The 23,598-nt window shown below is 41.0% G+C and overlaps 1 protein-coding gene across 1 annotated transcript; it reads right to left on the reverse strand.

Annotated features, from left to right (window-relative positions):
* Positions 1 to 328: 328 nt before the first annotated feature.
* On the reverse strand, positions 329 to 22,325 carry mrvi1 (murine retrovirus integration site 1 homolog). Its single transcript, XM_073464497.1, has 21 exons — positions 22,233 to 22,325; positions 16,740 to 16,958; positions 12,964 to 13,070; positions 12,805 to 12,866; positions 11,872 to 12,045; positions 11,573 to 11,650; positions 11,377 to 11,420; positions 11,017 to 11,067; positions 9,540 to 9,995; positions 9,363 to 9,441; positions 8,495 to 8,615; positions 8,300 to 8,330; positions 6,519 to 6,659; positions 6,167 to 6,298; positions 4,751 to 4,904; positions 4,350 to 4,399; positions 3,934 to 4,098; positions 2,883 to 2,944; positions 2,169 to 2,291; positions 1,764 to 1,892; positions 329 to 1,324 (listed from the first exon to the last, which is right to left on the reverse strand). Exons 2-21 carry the CDS (start codon positions 16,809 to 16,811, stop codon positions 1,162 to 1,164), a joined length of 2,394 nt encoding a protein of 797 aa, XP_073320598.1. The 5' UTR covers positions 16,812 to 16,958; positions 22,233 to 22,325; the 3' UTR covers positions 329 to 1,161.
* Between the last annotated feature and the right edge of the window lie 1,273 nt (positions 22,326 to 23,598).

Consider the following 23,598-nt stretch of genomic DNA (forward strand, 5'->3'; position numbering starts at 1 on the left):
AAGATTTCAGTATGATCTTGTGGAGGAATTTTACCTGGATATTCAGAAGAAAAGTGATATCTCTGGTTCTGCTGTATCAATTTTGATCATTTGTTTTTAAACTGTCCCTAATGAGTCCAGCAGTGTTATAGGAGTTATCTAATGCTAGACCAGTGGACTGCGTTTCAAAACCAGCTGCTTACATTACCCACAATGCAACTAAGCCTTTAGAAGGTGATTATACGTCAATGTTGTGCTCACACTTTGTTTCTGCCCCTCAGTGGTTCAAAAAGTGCATGTTAGAAGAAGCTTGGTTGCGCCTTATTTCCCTCAATGGAATTGACTACTGTATGTTTTCAGGCACCTTTATTTAAAGGTGAAGTGGCAGAGCATAAAATCCACAGAGAACAAACAACACAGGTAGGCACACATGTGCAAAGAAGATAAAAATATAGGCCTCATACAGTCTAAACAGTGCTCTCATACAAGAAGAAAATCTCTCAGTGCTCTGAAGACACAATCCAAAATGGCACAAACTAGAACCATCAACTGCAAAATATTGCACTTAAGGGACTACTTTGGAATGTGCTCATACTTTAAAGGCTTTAAATATACATTATAGATATAAAACAACAAATAAACACATTCCTTTATTCTCTATATCTTTAAATATGACTTCAAAATATCTCAGAGGCTTTGCTATCTACTGGACCTGAGAGATTATACTTTAACATTAGAGTGTAGATAAATATACACTTTTTCTATTGTGGCATTCAATGGAAAGTGCCATATTCATTATCAAACAGTACCCAAACTAGAACCTATCATTATGTATGCATCTAATTTAAATATATACTTCAACACACTATATAATTGGTCCCTAAACAGAAATTATATTGTTTCTCTTGTTGCAGCAAACAATCTGTCAATTTTTCAGTCCAAACAAAGTTATAACTTAATTCTATTAAAGGCAGCGTCATCCATAAAGCCTCCCAAAACGCCTTTGGCCCTCCAGAGTTGGGGTCATGGATTCAAGTGAGTCTGAGTGTGGTGATATGGTAAACTGACAGAGACAGAGGACGACTGCCGCCTCTGTTATTCTGTTCTGGGGTTCTTTGGTTGTGCTGCTACACTTCGTCCAAAGATCTTCTTTATCTCCCCTCGCACACAGTCCTTCTCTGCTTACGTGTCCTCACGTCTGTTGTAGTAGTCACTGAAGAATGTGAAAATACTGATAACCAGACACATCACCACAAACAGCGTCAGGGCGAACCAGAGTACTCGCCGGCTCTGGTAGATCTTGGGAAAAAAACGACCCACAAGAACCAGGACCTCCTCCATCCTCCTGTGAAGACAATGACCTCATACAGTAAAGATCTGATGGCTCATTGCAGTCAACAGCTTTATATGTTAATTCAAATGCAATGACAGGAGTTTCTTTACAGTAAACTTCACTGGGAAATTAGTAATTATAAATTAATATGCATAATTAATATATATATATTTTTGAAAAGGTTTCATATCGGACAAAATATACGTAGATACTGATATATCTGTGATAGGCCAATATCAGCCAGTAATACTGGCCAACCAATATATCATCCGGCCCTGATTTGTACTTCAATGCAGCAGACTAAAAGCTTTCTATGTACCATAAGGAGTCAGGGACGTTTCATATTATTGCGTTATGTATGGAACTTGAAGACTGGTCATTTGGTCTGTTCACATCAATGCTACCAGAGAAAAGCATACACAACACGCTGCTGTACATTTCTTCAGTTTACCTGCTCGTCTTTATCTTCTTTCCACTCTCTTCGTCTTTATTTTTCAAATCCAGGAATTTCTCTGCAGTGTTTTCCTCTCCGTGCTTCTCTTCCATGAGCACTTTACTTTGCTTCATTCCCTCTTGCAAGCTGCATTGGAAATGTTTAGATTCTCAGGATATGCAGTGATAAAAATGCACGAAATACTGATGTCTCATCATCAGGCAGTAACTAAGAATGTGGAATTTATTGTGGAACTTTTTGTGATCACTGTAAACGTCTCAAAGTCTCTGTATACTTAACATTATATACATGAGGAAAAACTCACTTGTACAACCACAACATAACTGATGGGACCCATAAATGTGGTAATTTATGATGAGCAACATGTTCATCATGAAGTATGTGTTTGTGTGACGGCCTCACCCTTTATTATACGCCTCCTCCTCGATCTTTGCTTTGAGCTCGGCTCTGATCTCGGCTCTGATCTCCTCTAAGTTGACTGAGGGTTTGGCTGGCTCACTTTCCTGCTCCGACACACTCTTTCCACTGCATTGTTTCAGATGGGAAAGAACAGTCAGCCTTGGACACCACCACATCACAACACTGTTGCCTTGTCTCAGAATGGACAACTGCAGCTCTGGCGGTGTGCATTACCGACACCATCACAGGCACGGCGAGTACGAACAGAAAGAAATGGAGCTGGCACTTTGCACATTTGTTATGGCTATTCTCGTCTCCTCACAGAACATCTCGCTCAGACACTTGAGAGCTCCACTCACTTTATAACCAGATATGATTGGAGCCTTGTGCCTGGACTTTGTCAAACCCTTGCACAAATGTTTAGATTACGACCCAGGATAGAACTGCAGAGGGTTTGATTATTTTTTATGCTTTCAGGGTTATTTTGACCTCGCTGGGGCTTTTTCTGCTCTGTGAGGCACATCCTGAAGGTCACACAAACAAGCCAAAAGGTCCCTCTGCAGCACAAAATGCTTTTGATAAGAAGGATTACAAGCTCAGGCTTGTCTTGGCCCATTGTTTCAAGAACTGTTTGGTGACCTTGGAAATCAAGGAATGGCATGTGTACATGCTGTACATGCAGTCGTGCGTGAGTATGTGTGCGTACACAAAACATACCATTCTGCTGCTGGTTGCGCTGCCTCTGTGGGAGTGTTGCTTTTCACATCGTTCGCTTCACACTAGAGAGAAGAGAAGTGAATATTGTTGAAGAATAGTATGGCTTTCTAACAATAATACACAACTAACAGGCGGGATAGAAGTATTCCCACCCTTTACTTAAAGCAACATGATGTCACTTTTTTTTTTAACTTAAAATAACAACTTCTGAGTCATTTTGATGATACAGTGTCTTGTAATAGGGTAAATGGTGTCTCTTGGGGGGCGCCAAATCACACAATATGGCAATTTCTACATAATGTTGGTTTAAGTAAAACTACAGACTTAGTCATGTTATGGGCTCAATGTATGTATCAAAAGTAAGCACTTATTTTACAATCAAATGACCCCTGTGACTATTACATTGTTAAATATGACGCTATGAGATGCATCGATGTGTGAACTGCACTTTACTGTTGGGGCTGGTGCAGAGGAGCTAGTTTTAACTACTTTATATACAGATTTGTTTAAAAAGTCAGCAACACAATTTTGCATTCGTATTTTGGAAATTTCCCTGATTTGTGGCTCATCACAGAAGTTTAGAGGAAATGTCTCTTAACCTACCTGAATTATGACAAGAGACCCCAACTTGACCCTGCTTTTTGTAGACTGTATTTCAAAACCTCAGATAAACTCTCGGATAAATGTAGTTGATTAAAAAGCAGAACATTTCCTTCTGAAAGCAGTGGGGTAAGTGGTTTAATAATGTAACTTGGGAACACTCAAGTAAAGTACACAAACCTCAAATATGTACTTAAGAACAGTACTGGAGTAAATGTAATTAGTTACTTGCCACCACTGACACTTAATATAGATATGACCTCAAGCAGAATTTCTTATTTATAACCAGTAAATTACACCAAACACTATTTATCCATTTTGAAATAAAAACCAATGTTTCTAACCCCAGTGTAAGTACGTCTTATTCAGCAATCTGAGTGAGTGGGTGTCACTTCATTAAATGCTTGATGTGTCATCCTGCATCATTTCCCGACAGGACAGGAAAACCTACCAGGACAGGAAGAGCGGCACCAGTGACAGGTCCCGTGTTGGGTCCCGTGGTGGGGCTCTGGCCTGGGACTGGGCCAGGGCCGGCTGTGGCTGGAGTCTGACCCGGGATGTTCAGTAGGTTAAACTTAGGCACCACCGCTACGCTCACCCTACGTCTGGGTAGAGCCTAGAGAGGAGACAGAACATGAAACAGTGTCAGTGCTGAGAATGAACCAAAAGGTTGAAGTTTGAAGCGCTTTGAGTATAATGGCTAAACAACTATACTTAAAACGTAAGCTGACATGGTGAAATGGCAAAAACATTATATCTGCATGTTAGCATGCTGACTGTGACATTTACATTGAAGTACAACCTTATAAAGCTGCTAGCATGGCAAAAAAACAAACAAAAGAAAAACAGCTAATTATTTAAGTTTACCTTTCCAAGTGTGAGCGACATTGATCTCGATGGCCGTGGAACTCCATCATCTTTGTGATATCAGACAAAGACACACAGATAACAGCATTATGTAAAGACAGAAACCATCAATTTCTTTCTTTATCGTTCCCAAAGCTGCAGTGAAGCTGTGTAGGAACACAGTGTTAGGATACTTACTGTAAGTTACAGTGGAAAGTTTATTTTGACAGAGCACAGCAGCACTGATGCTAAAAAAGGTGCACGCTTTATCAAACCCTTGCATGGATAAATAAAGTTTCAAAATATTTTCCATCTACAAGCATTAAACCTTTTGTAGTGGAAAAATGTCAGATCCAGTTGGCTGAGTTTCTCTCTGTGTTTTCTGGTGCTTTATCTGAACGAGGTCTCCAGTGTCGTCTTACCTCCAGTGTCTACAGACCCCCCATAACAGCGATTTGAATTCTGGTTGGCCAGCTTCTTAAACTCCATCAGCTCTGCGTGGTCCTTCTCATATGTCCTCTTCAGATTTTCTACGTATTGCATCATGACCTCAGTGGCCTTGTTCATACGTTTCTCCTGTTGAACAAAGAAAAGTCAGTCAATGTAAGCCTGCAGAGGAGTTTGAACAAATGGTTCTTTGAGGTAGGGGCTGTGAAAAAAGGTGAAAACAGAAATAATCAACTGTTTCACTCAGAAAAATATAACTGTCCAATATACATTTCACTTATCCCATGACCTCACTACTATTAAGTTAAAATATAGGTTTTTAAAGCTGAATTAATGTTTTTTTGGCCACTAGGGGGCAGACAAGCTACATAGCAAGCTGAAAAACACACACTCCTGACTTTTTTAGCTACGTAACTGCCTACTAACTCATCCAATAGAAACAGATCAATTTATCATCATATTAGCACCGAATTCTCCGCCTTCATATGAAAAGAGTCCCAATACTAACTGGCGTATTACCTCCGCCAAGGAGGTTATATTTTCATCAGGGTTGAAGAGATTTCTATGAAATTTGGCTGGAGGATGGTTCCCGGCCCAGAATAGACCCCATTAACTTTCGGTGTGCAAGGGACATTTCATCAGGGAATAATCAGGCGTATTTAGGTGGCTGGTATCTGTGAGTGAGTACAAATGGGGACTGTTGGGCCTTGGTGGAGGTATGTGCTCCACCAAGTGCCATTCTAGTTCTTTGTTCATGTTATGGTCTCCCCAACTCCTGAGAAAAATATCTGGCTCTTTCAGCTAGTTGTTAAGTTTGTATGTCTGCTGCAGTGTGCTTATCAGGTGTTTGCTGAAAAAATGCCTGCTAGAAACAGGGATGATGAGAGCTGTGAGAATGAACCACGCGATAAAATGTGTACTGAAACCAAAACAATGAGCTAAAAGTGTCTAAAATTCTCCATAAAGCTGCAACATATGGTGATGGCTCTTTGGTTCATCCCTACAAGCAACCTCCTAAAGGGACTTCTAGTCATCTGAACTGGATCAAAAACGACATGCTATTAGAGGTGACTGTGCAACTGATAGAGCCTTATCATTAGAGTGTTATTGGCAGCAGTACAAAGTAGAGACAGAAAAGGGTCATGATTCTTCTTTATAAATAGCTGAAGACCTTTGTACTGTGAAAACGGTAAATATGCTCTTTGACTGATGTGTGCTTTGGCCGGCAGGAGGTCAGCCATGACATCAGATAAAAATCATTTGTAAAATGCTGGCATCCTGGAGAAGACAGTATATTCCAAACAATAAGATACAGTATATAGTTCTTTCTCTTTATCTGCCCTCAACTGTCCTGCATCTGCGCTCTCTTAGTGTGTTTACACTAACTGCACCTGTCGAACTGCTCCGACTATCTCTGCTCTGCTGGAGAGCCGTGTGGCCAGTCGGTGCAGCACCGCCACGGTCTCGATGAGGCGCTGGTAGGCCTCACGCTGCTCCAGGTTCTGCCACTGTGGTGAAGTCATCTGCAAGAAACACAACAACATGGTGCTACAACTCTCTCAGGAACACAAAGTGTACATCACTGTCCCTTTTGTACCTGGGATTGGACTCTTACAAGATAAATATTTACTGTGGGACACTTCCAGGAAACATTAAGCAGATAAATGAGTACTAAAGAGCCGGAGGGAGCTCTTCTTTTCTAGTGAGTTGATCTAATATCAGTTGCTGTTTTCGAGGACTGACCTTCAGTGCTCCTTTGAACTCCTCGAGTTCTTTCTCTGTGTCTTCCTCAGTCAGGTTCCTCTCTCTCTCTGCCTGTTTGAGCCGCATCTCCAGTGTGTAGTTGTCGTTGCGAAAGGCCAGTGACAGCTGGACAAATGCATTCTGTTGGGAGGAAGTCACTGCAATATAACACTCAGAATGGCACATTGAACAGCACATTAACTAGAGATAAGGTGCTGGTGATGGCAACACGCCAACTTAGTGGAATAAATTCATAGAAAACTCTCCCACAGAACAGCACACACACATACACAAGGAAGTGTGGTTGATTACATCGTACTAAAATCCTTTTTCATTGGTGAACGTGTGAGGGAGAACCGAGCATCCCTGAGAGCAGCATGGGGACAAGCTGTGATTCTGACATTTGACCTGATGATGTTTTGCTGCCCTGATCAAAGCCAGTCAACACAGTTTTCCAACATACACGGCCCACAGCTGAGAGGAAATATACGACCTCTGACTGTCCTGATGCAGACGCATCCCCGAGGGAGCAGCGAGAGGGGCCGCAGCCAGAGCCTGACAGCGTCACTAGTGTTTGCATTTTCTCCACAGGAAATCACTCTGACTCTCTTCGGTCTGATCAGGAACAGAAAACACTTTCCTGTTGACAGAGCAGCGCCAAATCCAGGCAGCAGATTTTTATGACGGTGTAATTAACTACTGTAACATAATGGGTTTGTATCAACACAGGGCTACACGTGTTCAGCAGCGAGTGGAACAAAACATCTGGCTGCACCGTGTGAAACAGTTTGGACACAGTTTACTGCTCAGAGTAAACAGATTACTGTTGGTGGTCAGTGTTGATACCCACTGCAAGATTAATTACTGTGGAGCGTTTTAAAAGTGGAAATGAGAATATGAAATTGAATATATTTTGTTTGGGAAACAAAAAATGGCACAAAGTAGCCTAAATAGCTGTAATGACTGATTTTGAATAAATCAAGTCTCTTATTACTGTTTAGCCTTTTATATACAAGCACAGTGACTTTTGATATGTTAAATAGTTTGACATATTTGGAAATATTGTGATTTTTGCTTTCTTGTTGAGAGTTAGATGAGAGGATCGATACCACTCTCATGTCTGTACAGTAAATATGAAGCTGCTGCCAGCAGCAAGTTAGCTTAGCTTAGCATACAGACTGGAAACAGTTAGTCTTGCTCTGTCCCAAGGTAACAAAATCCACCTATTAACACTTCTGAAGCTCATTTAGTAACACATTATATCTCACTTGATTAGTCTGTACAAATGAATAAAAAGTTGTGGTTTTGGAGGAGGCTATGTCATTAACATGCTATATGTCACTTTTTTCAATCTGTACAAAAATCAGTCAGGCAGAGACTCAAAGAAATTCTTTGTACAGATTGTTGTTTTTACACTTATGTTTTTGTATGGATTAAACAAACAATACATTACATGTTAATTAGTGACATTGACAAGTACTAGTATGTGGATTTTGGCATGTGGTACAGACATGAGAGGGGTATCGACCTTCTCATCAAACTCTCAATAAAAAGCAGGAATTATAATATTTCCCAATATTTCAAACTATTTAACATATCATCATTTAAACTGACAAGTACAAGCAGAGAACCACATGAAAACAACTGTGGCATGCATGGCCAAAATAGTGAAGTTTCAATCCTTCATCATGAATGGGAATAACTGATGTTTTTCCTGATTTTATTTTGTTATTTTTAGAATAAAAAAATGCGTGATAACCGTGTACAGATCAGATACCAACCTCAACTTCTTTTTCAGTGAGTGGTGGTGCACTGGAATGAAATCAAAGAGGAACTGTTAGTATGGTAAGTAATGTCAATGAAGTATTTGTACACAGTAAAATTAAGATGCAAGGAGGGTTATTTTTGAGTGATTAAGGAAAAATAAAGAAAAAAAGGTAACAGTTAACTTAAGCAGCAGTTAGTTTGATACACACCAGCCTGGCAGACCTCGGTGGAGTTTGAGTTTTCTCAGCATCACATCTGAAATGTTTGGCATGGCGTCAGACTTCTCCTTCGCCTCCTCACGACTGGCTGAGTTTGTAGAGGGTAGAGGGCCTGCAGACAGATCGCTGCATAAATCATGCATGCAGAAACACCTTTTTCCAGAGAAGTTTTAATACATGTTTCAAGTAATTCAAAACAAGTTTTAAGTCAAGACTCAAGTGCTTCTGTGTGTAAAACAAGACGCCTTTAAAGGGACTATGTAACTTTTCCTAAACTACAGAACTACAGAATAATAATAATAATAAATATTGAAATGGTAGCACAAGATAAGAAGAGTCACTAAGTCAGTGAACTCATTCAGTAAGTTCAGTAAGTTACTGTACATAGTAAAAATAACCTAGTTTGCTAATGTTAGCCATCTTAAGCTACCAGTCATACCAGACCAAGCTCAGCTTTAGCATCAAATGCACTGAAGTCCAAGTCCAAGTCCAAGTCCTGATTTTTGTGACCTAAGTTTGACTCCAAGTCCAAGTCTAAAGTCTCCAGCTCTCTCTCTCTTTCCAAAACAAAACACAAAACACAAAAATAATTTCCTCATTTCATCTCCCACAGGTGGTCTTCTCAATCATGCCACCTGCTGCTGGAACATGAAAACAACATTTATTTCTCTGTGATGAGATTGCCAGCAAACGGATGACACAGAGGAAAATAACAAAAGCAAATCATCATCATAATTTTCTGACTGGAACAGATTTTCCCTGAGATTCAGGAAGTGCACACACCCTTGGCGACAGTGCTGACTGCACCTCTGAGAGCACTCTGTCTTACATGGACAAGAGGGCAAACAAGGACTGTTACCTTTTTCCTGTTCAGCAGCTTCACTCAAGTCTGGCAACTTGGATCCCAATATGCTTTGGTTACGCATCAGCTTGTGCTCCTGTGTAAACAAACGCACACACGTAAGAACAAAACATTTTACAAAAAGAGTAAACTGCTAATGACAGTGACATGTAATCTTCTGAACCAATTATTTACCTCTTTGAGTTTAGACAGTTTATTTAGACTCCCTGGCTGAGCAGGGAGGTCTTTGTACCCTGAAGACTTGAAGACAGAATCCCTGGGCTTGTCTGAGAGGGTTTCCTCTGGTGTAGGAGGGAAATTTGGGGCTCCATTTCTAGAATTAAGGCCGCCTACAGCATCCCAGGAAACAGCCCTCATTAGTGGAGGGAAGGCCCCAATCGTCTTGATCTCTGCTGTACAGGGGGCCTGTTGGGTAGGGGGTCGGGGGACGGGCTTGGCCACCCCTGTAGCTGGGGCCTGGTTGGGGTTTCGGCCTGGACTGGCTCCCTCGTCCCCTTTAGTGACTGCTGGAGGACTCTTGGGTAGAGCAGGGTCACAGTTCTCCTTCTGAACAGCAAAACGTGGTGTTAGAGTCCCAGAGGACACTTTCCTCTTCTCTGTGGGCTTCCAATCCATCAACAGCCTGTTGCCCTGAAGTTAGCAAGATATGAACTATCATTAATGCCTTTACCATCCCTGTTGTGTTAATAAACCTGCAGTGTTTGAGGTCCAGCTCTGTATTTGTATTGATAAAGAATGTAGTAAACTCCTGCACACTGTCAAAACAAAAGGCTCTGTGTGGCTGCACTTAGGCATACCAGTGTTTTGAGCTAAATGCTAACAGTAGCATGGCAACATGCTGTACAGCATACAGCTGAGGATGATGGGAATGTCATGAGTGTGTCAGGCATGTTGTTGTATACCAAAGTACTGGACAAATTAAATCAACAAAGATCATCAGTCATTCCAATTAATGTTAAAGGGAATGTGAACCAAATTTCTTGGAAATTCATCCAATAGTTGTCGACATAGTATTTTACTGAAAACCACAAATGTCAGCCTCATGGTGGCACTAGAGGAAAAGTTAGTAGGACTGAATCTCTGGGGACCATGACTATCTCTACGAAAGTTTTTGCAGCTCCACCCTGAAGACTTTTCTCAGGACAAGTGATAAGTTGCTGAGTTTATACACAAGTAAAGAAGAGGTCAATTAACATTTTTGCAGCTTGTGGCTCAAGTATCAAGACGTTTAATTCCCGACAAGGGAAACCCTCCCTCCCCCTCAAAACGTAGGGTTGACAGAGTTCAGGGGTTGACTATGTTTTAAGCTCGATTTCTCTGTCATACAAACCTCTCTATCAGGTGTACATGAGATAATATTAAAGGGCTGCTGCAACTTAATCCTTCGGTGCAACTCTAACCATCAAAGTTACGTCCACTGAAAGTGCTTGTTTTTTTTGCCACTTTCAAGCTGAGGTTGTTTTTGTTGTGTTGAGGTTGTGTCTGACAACATTTCGGAAACGATCCCTACAGAGATAGAGCTTTTCGTTCAATAATAAGATCAGTTTTGTTGTCAAAAACACAAGTCTCATTCAAGGAGAAGTCTCGTTCTGAAACCACACGAGATGTGAGTTGTTGAAAGAGATGCAGTGAGTGAATCTGTTAATCTGACCTCCTGATCCTGAGTCTTTAAGTCATCTCGCACTGAAGGAACCTCCAGAAGCTACAAGAGAGGACAACACAGCAGATTTTATTTTGTTAATAAGTATTACTTAGACCAATAAGTATTGAGTGTTTGATTAGATTAAAATGAGGCAGGGTTGATTCTTAAATGGTTAGGGCAAGGGGAGGTTTCTGTTCATGGAGACAAAAACTGCTTTATAAGCAAATTAGAGCAGAAAAAACACAATAAAAGGGAAATAAAATGAACACGGCCAGTTTTGAATGGGGGGAAATGAGTATATATATCTGCATTACACCTAAGCCCATCGATGGATGTTGTTTTTAATAACAATTACAGTCATTTCTTTACCTGCCCAACCAACTGAGAACTGACATGGGTCGCCTCTGAGGGTCCTACAGTGAAAAGCAAAAAGACAACCAACAAAATCAAAATTCTCACAAACCAAAAAATAATAGGAAAATAGAAAATAAGGCAGAAAAGTTCTAATTAGAAAGTAAAAAGCTGTTTCTTAATGTGTCCCCAGTCAAACAATGAAGTGCGTTACCAGTTTGAGGAGCCACAGTCAGTGAGCTGCTTCTAGATGAACATGGTGAGGATGACGGAGTTGGAGTTGGAGAAAGACCTGCGGCAAAAAAAACATTGTGAATTCAACCAAATTGACTTAAAACCTAATTGAGTCCAGTGTGACTTCAATCGCCTTTTTAAGTAACAAGCTGAATCCAATTACAAGTATTTGAGTCTACCAGAGCACGCTCAGAAACTTCTTATCAACTCATTCTTAGTTTAATTACACGCTACAGTTTGTACCGTGTTTGTGTCTGTGTATGTGTGTTTGTTCACTACCTGTGGGTGAGTCACCGAGGCTGCCGGTGGAGCGACGGCCGCGGCGCGTCAGGAAGCGGTCGCTGACCTTCTTGGCCTGTTCGAGCAGCTCCAGGTTCTTCTGTCGATCCTCCTCAGAGAGCTGCAGCTCAGGCAGCTGGTCTTTCACCAGGTCGATCACATTACCTGTGCTGTCTGCGAAAGACAACGCATGCATAAACAGGGACGTTACTGACATGGTAATCAGGAAGTGTTTTTGTATTATATATTGTAAATTATTAAGAAATCATCAGGTTATAAGGCCCTGAAAAAATACAGTGTATTTAGGAGATCTTTCGGAAATGTTTAAGCGCAAGAAGGTAAAAAAGTCTTCAGACTGGAGTCACTTGAAGAGATTTAGGAGGGCTTCCTCTGTGTTAAATCTCATCCCAATGAATAATTCACAGATGGATGTCATCCAATAAATCAGCTGATGAGGGTTGGCCAGGTCAAATATATTTTTATCCTCCCTTCTCCGCAGAAACGGGCTACAAGCTAAACAAGAGTAATCAAACCAGCAGAAGCATTCAAGGCATGTGGGAGGACAGATTCATCTCTCAGGACACCGATGACCAAACTTAGTCGAAATGTTGTGAAGCTTCTTGTGTAACTACGCAGCACGAGAGCGATTATTTTCTTTTTATTCATCCTTTCTGGAAAGATAGATGTTTCAATGAAATTAATCAAAGCTGTTTGGTGAAGTAGGCACTTCAAAAGAAAGTATCCACTCAGAAACAGCTTAAAACAACTGTTCAATTATAGAAAAACACTCCAGAGGAAAATCTAGGACTCCAAGTTGGTGCTGGACGAAAGTAAATGTTGCTCATGATAACATCAAATAGTTCTCATAGTGTTGTGGTTATCTTTAGATAATTACAGCTGCAGTGTGCGTGTGTGTGCGCAGGGTTTACCCACCGACTGTTGTGATGGGTCCTCCTGATGAGTTTCTGGCCAGGCGAGCTCGGGGACTGTGTGGCCTGAGAGAGGAAACAGTAATGATTCAGACACACTGTCCTTGTTCACAACCAAAAAAAGAAGAAAACTATTTCAGTGTTTGAGATGGTGGACGATTACCTGGCCTGCTCGAGGGGTCGTCCATCTTGTTGGACAATATTGGCCTGCTGGGGGTAGACGATGGTGGGGGCAGTCATGATGACAGCTCGACTTTCACTTGGTGTAGACTGAGAAAAAAACACGAGAAAATAAAAGAGTCAAAGTTACAGCAAGACTGCAACAAACTAGCATAGCTGTAAAATATATGCTTTCTTTCATTTAACTGATATGGATGCACAGAAGGAATCGAACTGGAAAACATTTACTGAATATTAAGTCTGTAAACACAGCTGGAATGACTCATTATTAGGCTCTGGATTAAAATTGAATAATGGGCGCCCATGGACCTCCTGCTTTATCTGACTCTCTGTGAATATTGTACGTATTGTGTTTTCATAGCACTGTTTCTCTGCTGCATGGGCAGCTGTTTTCAGTGAAAAAGCTCTACAAACCCACTGTACACTATCTGCTCAGCACCAATCAGCAGACAGACACAGTTAGTGATGGAGCATTTAGCAGCTAAAGAGCCAGATATTTCCATTAGGAGTTGGTAGAGACCAAAATCAGAGCTAAAAGGGAGTTGATATTGGATTTACATTTGCCAGGTGGCCAAAGACCTGATTCTTAATACATGATAATTTTGCTCCTTTCCTACTGGATGTGAGGAAAAGCACCTGTTTCATGACATTAACACTAGATCAAGTAAAAGACGATATGTCAGAAAATAGCAATTGCAGGTTTTAGTATTCATCAGGTAAAGAACAAATGACACGTTACACATGACAATTTCATTATATTTTGTGTGCTGGAAACCAACCAGTACTCCTGCTGCTGGAACAAAACCCAACAGCAGGTTTGGTGTGTCCGTTCCTGGTATTTTGCTGAAACTCAACTTTATTCAGGAAATTAATCATGTAAGCACAATATCAACTGACAGGATAAAGGTATCAAAACTAGATTTTGACAAAAAGCTCCTTAATAAAACGGCCAATTCATACGTTAGAAACCCAGTTTATATTTGAGACAGTGGTGCATGTTCCCTAACAAAGTAGCATTATAACCGATGACCACAGTCAGTGAAGCTGGCTGCTATCGGGCCACTAAAGGTAATAGGCTTTGGGGGGCAGTCACCCTGACCAATAGTAGCTCAAAGCTGGGTCTCTTGGCAGTCTTTGCGCCTAGGTGTGAAGGCTGGGGAATTCTGGGGAACTGAGTTCAGTTCAGAGTCCATTTTGAAATCCACTATGGACAACTTCATCTGTGGGTCCCAATAATAGTCTCAACAGGTTAACTGCAGCTGTGAGGAAAATGCTGAGGACGTTTTCAGCAGCAACTTTGTGCCCTACAACGTCAAGTCGTTTAGGATCAGTCATTTGTGAGAACTAGAGGCACAAAAGAGTGAATTTAAATATCCCCAAGAGAAAATGAGCAAGAGCAAATCAATAATCAGGTTTAGACAAATGTCCCAATAATTTTGTTTTGCATAAAGTTTGAGGATCACAAACCATAGATTAAAAAAAAAAAAAAAAAGGTCAGCATCGCAGCATCAGGGGCTGACACATCTCATTCTTCTAGTCTCATGTCTAGGTCAAGCTGAAAAAAACGCTATATTTCAGCACAATAGCGTCCTTCATTCGTCTTCTTTAAGACCTCACACCTCCAGTTTGTAAAGCAGGCTCTTTGTCCAGAGCCAAAGAACGCATTATTCAACTATTTCCGCAGGCTAAATTGTACTCTTAGTGACGAGTAAACTGAACTTAAGGTATCCAAAAATTCCTGTTTCATAAAATCCTAAAACCGACCATCAAAGGCAAGAATGCACATAAAACAGACTGAAGTCAAACGCTAATTCCCTGAGAGCTCTTCTCAGAGTTTATCTTTGCATTAGACTCCTTTTAAAAAGTTTCCCTCTGATAGTGATGCTGGAGAAAGGCCACGTCAGTGCTGTAATAAAGGTGGATATTTTTATAGTGTTGGCATATGCTCTGATGATTAGATTACAGCTTCATTACATTCTGCAGAGAAGTCTTATCTAGTCTGTGACTTAATGAGAGCCTGCAGCGGAAGATGATGTTCTCTGAGGTTTAACACTTTACTGTCTGCAGGATGTTTGGTTTATATTCTTCATATTGTTTTGATATGCTGAAACTGATATCTCTAAACTTGAGGATGCTCATGATTTAAAGGGTCAGTTCACACAAATGATAAAAAGATTTAATTTCCATTTACTCCTACTGGTATCAAGCAAATAGTTTTGGTTTTGAGATATCAATCTCTTAAATGCTGCTGCCAGCACAATAGGAATGGATAGATTTCGTGAGATAGGTGCTAAAAGCATCTAAAAATTACTTTTAAGAAATTCAATTTCATTCAAAAGTTTTCCCTGGAACCAATTTCAACAGAATATACTGTCTCAAATAATTTGGCGGTGAGGTTTGTGAGTTATAAAGTAATAACTGGGATAGTGTTTTCTCAAAAGACACATTTGTATTGAGTTTTTTGAAATGCAATTTTTCAGAGCACAAACAAAATTGCATTCAGCTCCATTATAGTGTGATGACAACTAGAGTTGCAGACGTGGATACCTCAACAAAAAAACCAACATAAACTTGCAGATAGTTTAGAGTCCCATAATGTCGAAAGTGAGATTTCCTGTCTTTTTTGATCATAAAGCAGGTCTTGGTGCTGTATACAGTAAATACTGTGAAAGTATAAAAACACAGCCCATTTTCAGAAACTCCGCCTTCAAACGAGCCTATTATGAGGTTGTGATGTCACAACTGTACAGTCACCGCCCTCAGCCACACGTATGGTTACAAAAACACCAGCAGAGCTGAATTGGAAATAGGGTGGGCGGTGCCAGCTCAGGCCTGTGCGAGCTGACCAATCAGAGCAGACTGGGTTTTTCACGAAGGGCCTGAGCACGGTTACTTCTTGTACATACTTCATCACATCGTACCACGGTCTCAGCACAATGAAGAACAACACAGACTTTGTTGTGGCTTATTTTGTGTTGTTTTGGTCATAGACAGCCCTCTCATATTCCTGGATTTCTTGATTATGCGAATCAGCGTTGCACACCCGTGCTTGTGCTGGTACATGGGCAACCGTACCGTTACAAAGCACACCTCTTCAAATCGTGCCAGGACCAAGAAAGTGTAGTTCAGATGTAATTTGGATGAAATGACCCTTTAAATCTGAACAAAGTAGGACTTGCTCCTGCTGGGGCTGCCAAAGCTCTCAGATCCTATTAGAACCAATCTGGTATTCTCAAAAAAATATCAAAAGAACCAAGCATTAAAGATATTTTGTTTTTAAAACTTGCAGTCAGGTCAGTTTTTATTTATTCAGCTCAAAGCCACAAATCACAAATTGTTCTCAAGGGGCTCCAAGTCTCCAACCTGAACTGATATCAGTGAGTTCAACCTCAGCAGTGGCTCTGCTGTGGATGATTTACTGTGATAGAAACGTAAAATGACCTTCAAAGACTCATAAAACATTCAGGATTCAGTGGAATTACAGATTAACTTGTAAACATTTTGTAGGAAACCACTAAAATACAAGTACAGATCCAAAAAAAGTAAAATATTTATCAAACCAAATCCCAATATGGTATCTTAAAGTTATCCAAATGCTTCTCCTGCTGAACTGAAAGCATTTTGAAGGCAAAGAAGACCCCTTTTGTGTGGGAGCAGACTTTAGCAGCAACACTGGTGAACTTCCTCACCAGAGTCAAATCGATTATCCAGCGTCGGTTTTTACAGCCTCACATGCTTTAGCAAAGAGTGTGCACTCACTGTACTGGGAGAGCTGGAGGAACTGTCCAGATCCTCGGGGGAGTCCTCCTCTTCCTCGGGCAACGTTGGCATGGCGGGGGGCAGCGAGGGGCGCGAGCGGGTGTGTGGGAAAATAAAAAGTCTCTCAGCAGCACAGGGGGCGTCACAGGACTCCTCGAAGATATGATCACTGTGTTCAGGAGGAGACCACTGCTGCAAGAGCTCCTCCTTCTCCTGGAGCTACAAGATCACGAAGACACAAATACATGTACGTTATGCAATTAGATTAGTAAATAATGAGGGAAACTCTTTTTTATTGAACCACCATATTAGCTGCTGATCTTGTTTTCTGAGAAAATGATTTGCTCATGAATGGAGATATTATGAAGGAAGTCTTTCTCTGGCTAACCACAGCTAAAAAAAGATGGCAGTGGAACTCATTAAACCATCACACCATAAGCAAATCCAAGGATATCATCACTCTCCACGTCCTTGGCAGAGCCGTATTTAAGCAGAATTTCCCCGCAGGCTGTTACATCAGAAACAAAAACTATTGAAACTGAATTTTCCGATGAGTCAGTTATATGGCTTTAGAAATCTGTCAAGAGGAAGAGTCATTTCCAGTATGAATACAAGGTAAACATCGATGGAAACATGAAACATTTGATCAGCTACGTCATCAATAAGGTGCAGTCGGCGACACTTCACTTTGAGGTAAAAGAAATAAAACTTGTACACCTGTGGACTGACAGGTGCGTAGGAGAAGACCAAGACCAAGATCCTACCCTCTCACTGAAGTTACACAGTGCAGAAACAAGTGATAGAGACGCCATTCACCCAATTACAAGACACTGTACCATCAACATGATTTGAAGCTGTTATTTTAAGGTAAAAAAGTTACATGCTGCTTTAAACATCACAAAACATTTTCACCCAAATGACCTTTACAACATACAGGTTCACTGTGTGTATTCTACAACATGTGGGATGCTGTTTTCTCTTGTCTTAAGAGCTGAAGTTGGCAGCAACTTTACTTCTGGCTTTCACAAACTGGACTGGACACAGGCGTTCTTGTGTTGAACATTTCTGAAGTCAAAGTGAGGGTGATGCTGAGAAAGGAAGGGTTTTTTTTTGAGGGACTGCTGCTGCTAAAACACCTCGACTCAAACACCTTGGTCATCTCGATCTGCCACGCAATCACAGCAACACAGGCAACAATCAGACGTCCTGCTGTTTCACCAATCTACAGGTGGCGCTAACACACCAAGAAACATCGTCAACAATTTGTTTTGCGACTGTTTAATGAGGAGCGAAATGCATTCAGCACCTTTGTTAGACCTGAAGGATGCACACTGTGTGTTTTGGTGAGAAACACTAAATATTAATGTAACTTTTGTTTGTTTACAAGAAAGCACCTCAGGGCACCTTTAAGTTTGTGAATATATTTATTTAATCTTTCTTAATCTTATGAATAGTGACCTGAGACGTAATCAATTTTTCATTTTTTATCAGCAATCAGAATTCTCTGCTTTAAGAAATGAGCAATCGAAAACACAAGTAAATAGCCTTCGTGACTAAGCCTGTGAAGCCAAAGTTAAACTCTTCCCACACATTGACTTTCGTCGGGCAGTTATCGTTTTGACCAGACACAAACTGACTGGGATGCACTGGGTTGTTAAAAAACATTCAGTGTAAGTTGCTCTCACGGAGGCAGAGCTCCTGAGGGACAGTGTAAAACAAACAGAGGGCCTCGTCCATAAATTATGAGAGGAACAAACACATAAGTGCTCGCTCTGTGGAACAAGCACGGAAGACGACTGAGAGGAGAAATCGTTACTCTACACTAAATGTTTGTTTCATCTCGAGCTAATCAACGGTGGGAATTGTTACAAGACAGATCAAACTATGAGCGTGTTAAGTTGACGGCAGACAACACGATGCAGCTTTTGGCTTTGAGGAAAAAGAAAATAACTCGTCCATCACAGCAACAGAGGAAACTACACAAACACGTTCCTCAAATAGAGGCTGGTGATGATCAGGAGCGCTAATTTGAGCCAAAGTCGGGAGAGTGGACACATTTGTGGAGCATCAGCTGGGTGGATTGTAAACATTTGAGCAATATGAACTCATGATATGGTCCATATGTAAGAATTTTAGTTCTGTATCCTGTTGAAGAGGTATCTACTGAAGTTAGCATGCTCACCAGCTTGTCCTGGCCTGTCCTGGTCCAAAGCTCCTGTGCTAGTGGTGTAGGCAGCTACACTTCCCTGGTGCTCCGAGCTCACAGTCGGGACTACTAGCTCCATTGCTACCTGAGCTAACTAGCGCTAACTCTGGTGAAATACTGCCCCCTAGTTGTTCTAATTATGAATTTGACAGGTGGCCAATTCTTACATATTGCACCTTTAAATAATTATGATATAAATGTCTGTTAATGCTGTTTTATTTTTGTGAGAAAAAATGCTCTTTAAATAAAAAGCATCCCTACATTTTTTTCATTTTCAGAATTCGAGAGCGGTGGGCAGAGCGACACTTTACAGTCAGTTGGGATCCTCGTACTATTTTGCTTCTTAAAAGTGCAGCTCAATAGGTGTTTGCTTTTTTGCCCAGACCCCGCCGTTAAGTTTCAGTTTTTTAAAATGTCTTAAAACAACTAGACTTTGTTGTGTACTTGCATTATCCTAGATGTTTCCAACAATGTTTAAACTCTGTGGTAATGGGGTGTTTCATTTGGTGGCCTGTCACTATAACTTCAGAGAAAACATCTAATGAAACATCAGAGAGTGAGAAAGCTAGCCGGCGACAAGACTAAGCATAACATGAATAAAACTTGAATACATGACCTGATCCATGAACTTTTCTGCCTGACTTAAACCTGTTTTTTTAACAACACCCATGATCCCACGTCTCAGGATCCTGGGAGTTTGTCTTCATTGTTTTGATTGATGGCCCCTGAGAGCCAGAAATGATATACTGTGTGTTTAAAAAACACTTTTATTATTCAATTAGAAAACTGACTAACTGTTTCAGCTCTAAGTCGTTTCAGCTGATGTTTACCTGCAGCTGTTAACTGGCTGCACTAAACCAAAGAGAAACAGGACCTAATGTATTTAAATATTTTCTGAAGCATTGTTTGAACTTACAGCTCTTCCTATTTTAGTAGCAAATTCATGCAAATGTAAACACAGAGCAGATTTAACCCTCTGAAGGACAAACTGTCAGGGGGTTAGCACTGGATGCTAATGTAGTCTCCATTTGTTTGGTCTCACCAAAAATAGACAGCTTTTCATATGCATGATGACCGGCGCAGGTGCCTGTCGTCACTGATGAATGAGGCGTGTAGGCGGGTGAAAGGTGTGATGAATTATTGGTTATTTCAGAGGTATGGCATGCACTTTTACGCAGGACAAATCCTCGGTGAATTCAGGGCCAGAATATGCAGTGTGCTGTTCAATGTCATCACAAACATGACAAGCTTCTGGGAACATATAGGGACAGAGAGGTTGTGAGTCACTGGGGAGGAAATGGGTTGTTTAACTGACTCCCAGTGAGCTGCGAGGATATTTCCTGACTACAAGTTGACTGTCATACAGGAGAAAATTCACTGCTCTTTCTCAGCAGAGGTTTAACCGCACTGCTGTTGAGCTGTGTTATCATTTAAGAGATACTGAACGCGTGTCTTTTAAGCTGAATCACTGTACTATCTGATCCCGTATGAACTGTCTTGTCAGTCTGCTTCTCCTCTTCTTATTTATGTATTCAGAGCTGCAGAGATCAGCTTTGAGGTGCAAATATAAATATGAGAGTGAGTCAGTGGATGTTTCTAACATGATCGTGATTAATTGCGCTTGGAGTTCAGGGAGGCTTTGGTAACAAACACCTGCATTTTTACGTGACAGACTAAACATTAATCTCAGTTTCTTTCTAGAAGTGGGAAGCAACAAAGTACAAATACTTTGTTACTGTACTTTTACTGATTTTTCAGGTATCTGTACTTTACTTGAGTATTCATTTTCCTCACAACTTTTGACTTTTACTCTCTACATTTCAACACAACTATCTGTACTTTCTACTCCTCACATTTTAGAAAACAGGCTCGTTAAGCATTTAAGGGGAATTATTGATTTTTTTCAACACCACAAAACTAATTTCAGCCTCTCAGCGCATATCACGCACGGCACACGTAGCGAGACAAAACGACGTAAAAGACGTAACAGGACAGCAACAGACAGAGTGGGAGAGTCTCCCTGCAGCCCTCAGCCTGCATTTTCTCATTTTCTCAACTATTCGCTCTGCTCGGGACACTTTACCAACCCAAAACTTTTATATTTGACGTTCTGGGAATGAGACTCAACTCATTCTGATGATACCTTTGAATTATATTAATATGACGTGAGGTTCAGTTAGCTTTGCACAGAAATGGCTGGTAGAAATGTCCTTCAGCAGGATACTTTTTACTTTTATACTTTGAGTACATTTCAGAGCCTGTACTTTATTACTTTTACTTGAGTAAAGAAGTTAAGTCAGTACTTCTACTTTCACCAGACTCCTTTTAACACAAGTATCTGTACTTCTACTTGAGTAAACAATGTGTGCACTCCTTTTTATGTAGCCATTTTCTATTATTCTACTTTTTCCACAGCTGTAGCTGTTGTTTCTTTCTGCCAAATAAGAAGAGGAATAATTAGACAAATAAATCACTGAGAGTTTGCATGATGACAAAGTGCTGACAGAGGCAGAAAAACTATCGCCTCTTGAAAAATGACACAGGCCAAACAAAGATGCCATCCTGCCCTGCGGGAGGCTTGTCGGTGCAGATAGTCTCCCCGGCCGACCATGAGACTGAGATAAATATTGCAGTGTAATTGAATCACACAGATTATTTCCTGTGGGGGGAGACGAGGACAGAACATACAAGCCTGAACATAGACTTCCCACAAAGACATGTACAGTCTTCTTACAGTACACTCACTTCCTCTAAAGAAAAACATTTCTGTTATAAAATTAGCTCCTCATTGCAGCCGGGCCTACAGACGCTCTTTCCTCAGAGGGAGACGAGGGGACCGGCACCCTCCTCCCCTCCTCTGTTACATAAGCCCGCTCCCTGTTGCCAGATTTGTTTAAAATTTGGTTGTGTGAAGCACAGAGTGCAGGGCCAGCAGAGGAAGTGGTTGCTACACAGACCAATAATCTGAGATAACAGAGCAGAGGAAGTGTGTGACATGGACGGACAGAGAGATGTAGAAACAGGTGAGGGAGTACATGAATCCTTAAGTTTTAAAAAATGCATCGAGAAGGAGAAAAGATGACGGACACAAACACCAGGTTATGTAAACTCACCCCGACAGTTAGAACAGTCCAAAACAGTCCAAAAAAAGTCCAAACGCGCACCTTCTTGCACAAGTTTGACACAGCTGCAGAGACAGAGGCTGCATGTGTCCACCTAAACGCATCACCCACTGAGACCTCACAAGCCGATCATGTGAACCTGTCCACAGAGAGCACGCACATTACCTGAGTCCGCCACTAGCGCCGTAGAGAAACACACACAGGCTGATCTCTCCAACTCCAGCCCGACTTCCCACAGTCAAACTGTCACTCTCAGCCTTTTCCCTCAGAAAACTCCTCTATCCTCGGGGCTTCTCCTTCCTTCTCCCGTCCCCTCTGTTCCCTGTCTTTTTTCAGCAGCAGCCTCTCTTTCACTCCTGGGAGCTTTGACCATTTAAGGAGAAGGGCTCTGTATGCCTCTTTGGGCTGCTGTGGAGTGTGTGTCTATGAGTGTGTGTGTGTGTGTGCTGCTGCTCCACTGATCATCCCTCAACTAAAACCTGAAGAAAGTTATAAAAGTATGTTATTTTTTCCTGCAGGGTCTGTTTTGTTTCTCTAATCACACTGTGGGAGCGGCAGGAGACGATGTTGCGTGTGTTGTTGTGTGCAGGTTTGTGAGAGATTGATAGATAGATAGACTGTGTGCGCCTGATCTGTGTTTACTCTGCAGCCCAAGAGGAATCCACGCATCCACTTCCGAGCTCTTGAAGTTCATTATTGTTTGCTAAACCGCGTTGTCAAACCTTGCACCGTTCTTGCTGCTTTTATAACGGTTACAGATTTAGGTTTTAAGTGCTGCGACAATCCTGAGTTTGGTGGAAAAACAGAGCACAGCAGTCACATTGTTCGGAGGAACACAGCTGACATTCACAGCGAGTCACAGCATCACAGTTTGAATTAACGTGAGCTGATGATATTAAGTGCTCCAGTAAAAGAAGTTGTTCATCAAAGGAGCAATTTGTACAAAAAGTCAGATGTCTTATTCGATTCAAATGAAGTTAACATCGTTTGTGCTGATTGTGTTGCTGCACGCATAGTTACGAGTAAAAGCTCTGCCTTCAAAGTTTTACCTCAGTGACAGTCAAGTATTATGATCAAACTTTACTTAAATTACTTTATATATTTAATTTACTTCCATTATAGACAGCCTTGCTCTTTCTTATATCAGTGACCTTATAACCCCTTATTATTAGACCAGTTGCTGTTATCATTAGCCAGGGCGAGGCTTCGGGCAGGAGGCGGTGGGGCTTTTGCCACAAGGGCTCCACAACTGTGGAATAATCTTCCTTTGAGAATCAGGCGAGCTACCTCAGTGTCTTCCTTTTAAAAAAATCTAATAAAATGGCTTTTAATTAGTGTATTTTCCTGTTTATGCTCTTATTCATTTGTTTTTTCCCGGATTTTTCTGTCTTTGATTCATGTTTTTATTATATTTTATTTCCCTCTTTCATTTAATTCTTCTTCTTCTCTTACGTTTTTATGTTTTTGAAAAGTGCTCTATAAATAAAGCCTACTGTCATTATTATGATTATTATATATATATATATAACCC

Source organism: Pagrus major, chromosome 4 (genome assembly GCF_040436345.1).
Source record: "Pagrus major chromosome 4, Pma_NU_1.0".
Lineage (NCBI taxonomy): Eukaryota > Metazoa > Chordata > Actinopteri > Spariformes > Sparidae > Pagrus > Pagrus major.